Source organism: Aspergillus glaucus, assembly GCF_001890805.1.
Source record: "Aspergillus glaucus CBS 516.65 unplaced genomic scaffold ASPGLscaffold_3, whole genome shotgun sequence".
Taxonomy (NCBI): Eukaryota; Fungi; Ascomycota; class Eurotiomycetes; order Eurotiales; family Aspergillaceae; genus Aspergillus; species Aspergillus glaucus.
Genome location: NW_019170455.1, coordinates 1,303,342 through 1,312,631, shown reverse-complemented (window position 1 = coordinate 1,312,631; position 9,290 = coordinate 1,303,342). Strand labels below are relative to the sequence as shown.

The window sequence follows — 9,290 nt, the reverse complement described above, 5'->3', positions numbered from 1 at the left end:
AGCCACGTACGCGGCCTCCGCGGGGATGTGGAATATGCAGGACCCCAGGACATAGAAGAGAGACATGTCCAGATAGACCTAATTAGGTAGTTTTTTTAATTTAATGGCGTTTTGGTTGAAATAATTGCATTTAAATACTATACATGGGAAGCGGGTGTCCAGCTCGCTTACCGATTACGTTAATAATTATTTCTAGTCAGTTAATACTCATTATACTCTGACTTTTAAGACATTGTTTTACTGGGGCTTTCTGCCTTTGTCTTATATATCCTTCCTCACCCTTTTAGTATTATAAGTCCTGCAATATTTTATACCAGCTGTTTGTCTGTTAGTTATTATCTCTAAAATTGCTTCCCTTCTACATTAGCATTAGCAATCTTTAAAGCATACTGTATTCACGTCTTTTTAGACAGTTAGCCTATCATCATAGGATTATACAGTGAAGGTGCCTTAAATTCATACTATAAATCAATGCCTGTTTTCACCATTAAATAACTAAATTGGTGGTCTTTATATCTTAAAAGGATGTGAGACTGTATATTGATGGAGTAGAATAGCATGGTAAGAACTAAGCATATATAGCAATGTCAATAAATAAGGGAGGAGTGTGATGTTATTCAAGGTGGTATAATTTATGTATAAAGACTGATTGCTGGTCTTTGAAGTGAAGCCCAGCAATGTGAATATATAGGAGTAGAAGTCAGGTGACTCCCACTATATAGGGCCCTGATCCGTTGTTGCAAGATTTAACAGTTACCTTCCGCTTTTGAAAAAGGCCTGCTCAGGCCTGAATAATCATCCATCCTGCTTGTCAGGCAAGAGGACTGACTATATTAATAATATCTAATTTCTAATTTTCTTTTATTCTCTCACATGTTCTTTATTGTTTCATAGTTTCTCTTATATATATTGTGTTTTTAAAGAGTTAATTTCTAATATTATGCATATAATAAGATGCTCTTTATTATAGCTTTCTTTTCTCTCTACTTTATATTCTTTCTTCATCAATTTCTTATTAAGTTTACGTGCCTTCTCTCATTTGATTCATTAATATTTAATCTTATGATTTTCTATCAAATCATTTACATTTATTGCCTCTGCTGCATACTTTCTCATTCTTTATCTACTGAGACTCTTAATTAATAGCTATCAATACAGTCTTTTCTTTAACCACATCTTTATCTTTAGAGATTTCTCTTAGTACCAATTCTATAAGCCTTTTTAAAGAGCCTATAAGCTCTTCTAATTTATCTATTTTCTTCTCAGACTTTAAAGCTCTTTAGATGCTGGTTTTTTATCAGCCAACCCTGGCTTTTATATAAGTAACTCTCTATGATATATACACTTTCTAAACATCTCTGGTCCACCAGGACTCTATCACCCAGCTGGCCAGCTGGCTGCGCCTGCCGCTGAAAAGTACTATACACTGGTTTTGAAGCTTTTCTCCCACGAAATTGATATATATTATCTATAAAAACAATAGATTATATTTCTCAGGGCATTTGAGCCGATTATGGCCTGTTTTACCACATGTGCTGCAGGTTGGTGGCCGACGTGCTTCCTTCACTATAGCCTCCTGTTCTTGCGCTTTTTGCAATCCTTGAGCACTTTTCAGGCTCCCTCCAGCCTGTATAAATGCCATAGGAGCTGCTTGTCTCTGCCTTTGATGTTTATTTGGTGACCTATATACAGTCACATGACAAAAGTCTACGTAATTCCGCGTCGCGCGACGCGCCACCAGATATTGTCCATCATCTTTTCAACCACCTACACCATGCCTCGCGCCCCTTTGCAGTCTACTAGTTCTAATAGGACTAGTAGAAAGGAATTAGAACCTTTTCAACGGGGGGTTATAGTTGGACGATTCCTTGCAGGCCAGAAAAAGGCCGATATTCAGCGCGCAATGAATTTACCATATACAACAATCCAAACCACCATTGCAACATATCAGTCCTCCACCACTGGCACTAGTTCTCCTTGCATTGGACGGCCAGAGATCCTTTCTGATGCCGATAAGCGATATATTCTTTTATAAATCAAGCGGGATCCCTTTATTAAAACTGAATATATCTGCAAATTACTTGGGATGCCTATTTCTACACGCACTGTTGTACGCATGTTAAAAGAATCTGGGTATGGCCACTGGAGAGCACAAAAAAGACCTCAATTAACTGAGGAAATAGCTAAACTACGCTATGAATGGGCATACGTGCGCAAGGATTGGACATATGAGCCAGTGGAGCAAGATTATATGGAGTGATGAATGCTCTGTTGAGCTTGGCAAAGGGAAGAAGAATCAATGGGTATGGCGGCTCAACTACTTCAATGAAAAATGGGGGGGGGGGAAGCATATAATCCCATACACCAAAGACAAAGGAATATCTATCATGATTTGGGCAGCAATCTGGGGTGGTTGCCACACTGAAATTTATCGAATGATTCGGGATAAGGAATCTGCTCGAAGAGAGTATTCTTCAGTCCTATTTGAAACTTATTGAAGATTATCTACTTGCTATATGGGAATCTAGTATGGAATTCATGCAAGATAATGCTCCCATACATACAACCAATATTATTAAGAATTGGTTTGATGAGCATGGTATTCCTCTTGTTGACTGGCCGCCCTACTCACCTGATTTGAACCCTATTGAACATGCCTGGGCCAAGTTGAAAGAACGTAAATATATGCTCTATCCAGACCTTAAATTATTTAATGGGACCAAAGAGCAATTGAAAGAGCAATTTTATAAGGCCATGGAGGATGCATAGGAGAGTTTAGAACAGGAATTTTTTGATGGATTGGTAAGGTCTATGGAGAACAGTGTTAATGCATTTTTAGAGGCAAAGGGGTGGTATACACATTATTAATATGATTTTTATTTTATTTTATAATTCGTATGCTACTTACCCATTACATATTTAATTATCTAGAAAAAATATTGATGTTTGGTTGTTTTGTGTGGAAAATAAATGTTTTGGTGATTATATATATCTTCGTGGTTGTGGAAAATTACGTAGACTTTTTGCCCAAGAACTATATATATTCCCTTCTCTAAAAATATGTTTTATATCCATTGGTGATTGGATAGACTAATAATAAAGATCAAGATCTCTATATTCTTCTTTCTTAAGTATAATCAAAGAATGATATCCCTATGCTGAAATTATTAGATATAAATAGTTAGTTCTCTTTTAACAGTAGATCATTTTATTTAGTCTAATAATTCACTCTTCTAAGTCTTATTATAATACTCTTCTGCATTTAACTCTTGATTTACCTTGAGTATCTATAAGGTGGGTTCTAGAGTATTAACCTGCACACACTGTTTAATAGTTTTAAGTTTTTATAATATCTATTCATAATACTCCCTTTATACCTCAGTTATTGACTGGCTGAGGGCATCTGCAAGGGTGTATTTGCATTTAGATCAGTATTAAATGAAGAAATAGAATTAGAAGAGGAATTTAGTCTTAATATTAAGCTTGCTGTGCACTCTATTTGATCATGGTACAGCAGCAGCTTGGATCCTGGAACCTCAGTCAGATAGGCTAGGGATCTTCTCAGAGACCTTGCCTAGGCAGTTAAGGAGTGAAATTATCCTGTATGCCTTTGGCCTTGAATAATCTCTCTTTGCTGAAGCTTCCTTCTTCAATACAACCCCTTTGGCTGTTTTCCAGCACCTAGGATGGTAGCTATTCCATATAAGTGATTCATAGAGCCTATGAAACATAAGATATATTCAAGTGAGTCTTTTGAATGATCTTAAGAATATCCCATCTGGACCAGGTGCTTTCTGAACTGAGCTAGTGAATATTGCCTCTTTCACCTCTACTGCTACTTTTGGTCATTCCCATTCACCTGCCTGATAGGATGACCAATAAACAGGTTCAGAGTCAGGGGGTTTTTGGAAAAGAGAAGTGAATACAGCATGAGCCTTATCAGTGAATGCAACTGCAGTAGCACCTCGATTGGCATTGTCCTGATACTTTAAGATGGGAAGTCTTTGAACCTACTACCTTTGCTTTGTATAGCTAAAGGCCTTGAAGATCTTAGATCTAAAAGGACCCTACTTGAATTGCTCCCAATCAGCCTTTTCCAGATTGTATGGTGAATAGGCAAGTGGGTTCTCTACTAATTCCCCCTAGGGGGATAGAGTAGAGCAGAATTTCATGATCAGATCCAAAGGTAATTGTAGGATCTCTATCTCCCACTGCAGCTGCCTTTGATTTAGTCCTTGAAAAATAAAGACCACTCTATAATGGTGTTTCTAGAGTAAAATCTGTGAGAGCTCTGTCAACTCAACTGTTCATTCGTTCACTTCTTTTTGAAGTGACTGCTCATTATAGAATAGAAAAAGTAATATGTCAGCAATTGATATTAGGCTTAGAGATGATGCTAGTAATTTATACTTTTATTAAAGAGATGTTCCAGACATTAATAATAATAGGTTTTTATTGACGTGGTCGGTAAGCGAGCGACGCATCTGATCACGTTAACTATTTTTGAAATCGATTTTATTAACCACCAACGCCATTAAATTCATTCAGCTATCTACTATAGCATTGGTTAATTTTATGCCCTACAGTCCCACATAGACTACACGTTGGTGGACAGCGCGCTGGCCGCTGGCTAGGCGAAATAGCCGGCGCAGCCGCTGCCATCTGAGTGACTATCTCAACTTCAGGAGTCTGGTTTAGGCCGTGAACCACCTGCTGAGCGTCTTCCACTGATAAACAACCTTGATAAGCGATCCGTCTCTTAGATCGAGCTCGTTTTTGCTTTTTTTTCTCATTCGCCGCGTGTAGATCCTTGTTTTCCTGTGCTAGTATCGCACCGGCCTGCATAGCTAGCTGGGAACCCTTGACCAGCTGGTTTAGCGCCCTGCCTGGGGGGGCTATTGCTGTTTCTATTGTATAGAGCTTTGATGGAAGATGCTTGTCGATATAATTGGCGCTGGTTTTGTGGTGTTTTTAGGCTAGAATTGCTGGTTTGGCTGCCTGCCTGGCTACCTGGGGGGGTAGGTGTTTTTAGCTGAATATTCAGCTTCGAGAGCACCCGATCAGGACTATATGGCACTATACCAGTAGCAGCAAAACTATTTTGGATAGTAGCTGGTTTATAGGCCTCAGCACGCGCGCTTGGGTAGGCAGCAAGGAAATCAAGCTTGTTTATATGGTTGAATCCGCAGCGCATTGCTTATCGACCATTTAAATAGCCATAGGCGCGTTTTAAAACTGCAAAACAGCCTACATCTAGTGGCTGTAATAGATGAGACGCATGTGCTGGCATACAGATTGGTATAATCTTGTTTTGCTCGCAGATTTGGTCGAACTGAAGTGTAAGATGGCTACCATGGCCATTGAGGATCCATCCATTAGGTGAAATATCAATACACCAGTTTGATAGAGGTTATCAAACCATGATTCAATAAAGACCTTGCCCTTAAAGATCAGATAGGGCGGTAGTGCCCATCCAGTAGCGTTGATCGTTTCAATTGATGTGACCCATTGCGATTACCAGTTTGCAATATAGGTCGTCAACCATAGTATCCAGCGCGTGTGATAACCCTAGCAGTAGCAGTGAGGCCCATAGCAAAACCGGTCTCATCAAAGTTATATATATCTTCAGATGTGTTACCATATTGTATAATTGTCTCACAATAATTAAACCATTGCTGAACGATCTCTGGTTGGCGCTGAGTGAAATTATATGCCCATTTTTGATTAACAGTCTCTAGAGGGGCCTGGCCGCGCTAAGCAAGCAGAATATTGGCTATTTCTCAAACAGTAGTAGGGCTAGGCACTGTGGGTGACTGTGCCATGTGAATCCATTAACAAAATCCATTGAAGAAGTGTATACTCCTCAGTTTCAGTCAATATGTGATTGATTATGGCAATTGGTATGACCAGCTAGACAGTGGTGGATTGTAGCCTTGGGCATACTAAATCAGTGTGCTGCTTCACACACAGAAGCAATTTGGTCTTTCTGAATAGCTTCAATAGCTAACAAGACCCTATCCTCCTGCTCGATTGAATTTTGAGAAGATTGAGAGTGACTTGGTGGCATGGTAGGCAATAAAAATAATGATTAGGGTGGTTGGGTGAGATTTGGTTGGATGGTGCGTCGCTCGCTTACCGACCACATTATCTATACGAATAGAAGCTGACAATGAGTTATAAAATCTATATAGAATCTATTGATAAATTCTCTGGATTTTTTAAACCTATAAGTTGCTCTGCTTAGCTGATGAAGCTGGTTTGTTAGTCTTAGTATAAGTTAGAATTAAATAGATATTTAACTTAAAAAAGTGTATAGAGTTATAATACCTTATCTGTAATAAGTCATTTAATGATTTACTACAAATGATAGTACAGTCATTCATTCTCTGAATATGTGATAAGAAGTATAAGTAATAGAGTGACACAACTCATAGATCTTGAAATTACAGCAATACATAGAAGAGTTTGGGCTCAGGGTTAGAATAGAGAGTGAATAGAGGAATAAATTACCATTTATCAAAGCTTAATGAAAGACGAAAAATATTTTCAGTGCAAGTCAGTCATTTATCTGAAGACTGTCCTTAGAGAAAGATGCATTTCAATCTAGAATTAAAGAACTTAACGTGAAACCTCACAATACAAATTAGGGCCCCAGACCTGGATAGCAGGAGTCACCTGACTTCTGCCCCTATATTCTGACACTACTGGGCCTCACTTCAAAAGACCAGCAATCAGTCTTTATATATAGATTATACTACCTTGGAATAATATTGCACTTCCTCTCCATCTATTAATATCACTGGATACACTAGTCCTTATCACTATTCTATATAATCTCTAGTCTTACAATTCTAATTACTCTTTATTAAAATAGTCTGACAAAAACTCTATATCATGTCTAAAACATGCACTCTTTAAAAGTAACTTATAATAATAATTACTCTCCTTTAGATAAAATCCAACTTCTAGAATGAAAGATCTAGAAGAGTAGGAACCAATGGAAATGACTGATTTAACTACTAAATATTAAAAATAAAATCTTCAACTTGTCATTTCTGTATAAAAATTTATAATAAAGAATAAAAGAATAACTTAAAAACATTTAAATAACTCTATCTAATAAAATTAATTCACTCTTCAGGTGCAATAATCAAATAATATCTAGGGATCATCTAATAATAATGTACTTAATTGCTCTATATATGCACTCTAAATGAATATAACATTCGTAAGTTTTTATCTCATAAAATTTTAAATTATAAAGTCCTCAGGGCCACTACTTCTTAAGGAGTTTTAATTTAAAGAATGTAATATTTATATGAAATTTAGAAAACCCACCTGAATAATACCTTGAAATGACAAAGAGTATTTTATTATTGATGTTTTTTAAGTCACTAAAGGCATTAACTGGCTATGAAATAATATTATTCTATATGGAAATCTTATACTAGTAATCTATCTAAGAAATCAAACGTAATCGGTAAGCCAGCCGCCATTGTAAGCGAGCCGCCAACCCAACGCGAAACGCGTCCATTAATTAGATCTTACTTCTTCAACCACCCACTATGCCACCAATTCACTCTCAACACTCGAAATTTAATAGAGCAGGAAGGTAGGATCTTAATAGCTATCCAAGCTATTGAAGATGCAAAAAACACTCTATTAGCAAAGCAGCACGCCACTTTTATGTACCCTGAATCACCCTCTGTGATTGACTACATGGCCACCAAAACCAAAGTGAAGCACATACCAACAGTGATAAATTGACTGAAACAGAAGAGCAATTGCTTATACAATGGATAATCTCTTTGGATTCACATGGAGCAGCGACTTGGCCAGCTACTGTATGAGAAATCACCAATATACTACTTGCAGCATGTGGTGATACCCCAGTTCAAACAGTTGGTGAAAATTGGGTTTCAAAGTTTGTAAAAAGGCATTCTGAGCTTTCAACCAGATTCTAAAGGCGCTATAATTCAAGCATGCAAAGTGTGAAGACCCAAAGATCATCCATGAGTGGTTTGATTGCATACAATGTACAATACTTTAATATGGCATTGATCCTGATGATATCTACAACTTTGATGAGACTGGCTTTGCAATGGGTTTAACTGCTACTGCAAAAGTAGTAACAAGGTGTGAGAGAAGGTCTATAGATAGCGCAGTGAGTGTTATGAGAAGTATATGCGTAGTATTCACGGTACTAATCGCTGATGTCCTGTCTTCGGCCATCAGCGGGGTTAAGACTTTATGTCGCGGTCATGTGACATGCGGGAGCTTAGTAACCGCACGTGCGTGTTATGTACATGCATAAGTCCGCTATGCGGCTTTGTATCCTAACACAAGGTCTGATTACTATGGTTGATGATTCCCTTTACAACCTGGAAATCGTGAATGGGTTACTACAATTGAGGCAATTAGTGTATGCATCACTGCATCAGGGGGCCTTGCCGCCATGCATTATTTTCAAAGGCAAGGTCTTTATCAAGTGTTTGTTTGATGGCCTCCCAAATGATTGGCATATTGAAGTTAGTCTAAATGGATGGACTTCTGATGAAATTAGACTTCAGTGGCTTTAAAAGTTCTTTATTCCATCAAAAAGTACTTGTACGAAAGGGAAATATCAACTTTTGATCTTCGATGGCCACAATTTGACCCCAAAATTTGATGAAATTTGCAGTCAAAATGATATCATCCCAATTTATATGCCTGCACATTCATCACATCTTTTACAGCCATTTGATATTGGTTGTTTTGCAGTGTTAAAGCGATCATACAGTCAGCCTGTTGAAACCAGAATGCGCCTTGGGATCAATCATATTGACAAATTAGACTTCTTTGAGGCCTACCCAAAAGCACGAAATGAAGCTTTCAAGCCTGATACTATTTAAGATAGCTTTACAGCAGCTAGTTTAGTACCATTTAACCCCGACCAAGTGTCTTCAAAGCTCAATATTCGCCTTTGTACGCTGACCACCCCCCCTGGAAGCCGGGGTAGCGATTCAAGCCACAATTTTACGCCAAAACCCCCTTTACAGAGAAGCAATTACGCCAACGAGCCTATCAAATTGCACATTAAATCAACTTATCAAAGGCTGCCAACTTGCAATGCACAGCGCTGTTTTATTAATAAAAGAAAACAATAAATTACACACTGCTAATGAAAAGCAGAAACAAAAGTGTACATGATCTAAAAGGTGGATACCTTGTGATATTGGCTTCTCAGTTTCAGAAGCTCATGAGCTAATTGAGGCCCCAATTGAGGCTCTGATTGCACCAGCACCCCCCCC

The 9,290-nt window shown here is 38.0% G+C and overlaps 1 protein-coding gene across 1 annotated transcript; it reads left to right on the top strand.

The window, feature by feature from the left end:
• Positions 1-2,039: 2,039 nt before the first annotated feature.
• On the top strand, positions 2,040-2,595 carry ASPGLDRAFT_43118 (uncharacterized protein). The gene is made up of 2 exons (XM_022545748.1): positions 2,040-2,133; positions 2,184-2,595. Exon 2 carries the CDS (start codon positions 2,196-2,198, stop codon positions 2,496-2,498), a length of 303 nt encoding a protein of 100 aa, XP_022404706.1. The 5' UTR covers positions 2,040-2,133; positions 2,184-2,195; the 3' UTR covers positions 2,499-2,595.
• Positions 2,596-9,290: the final 6,695 nt, after the last annotated feature.

Bases quoted from the DNA above. Each gene is read 5' to 3' on its own strand.
- ASPGLDRAFT_43118 (XM_022545748.1), top strand. From the start codon at position 2,196: ATGAATGGGCATACGTGCGCAAGGATTGGACATATGAGCCAGTGGAGC.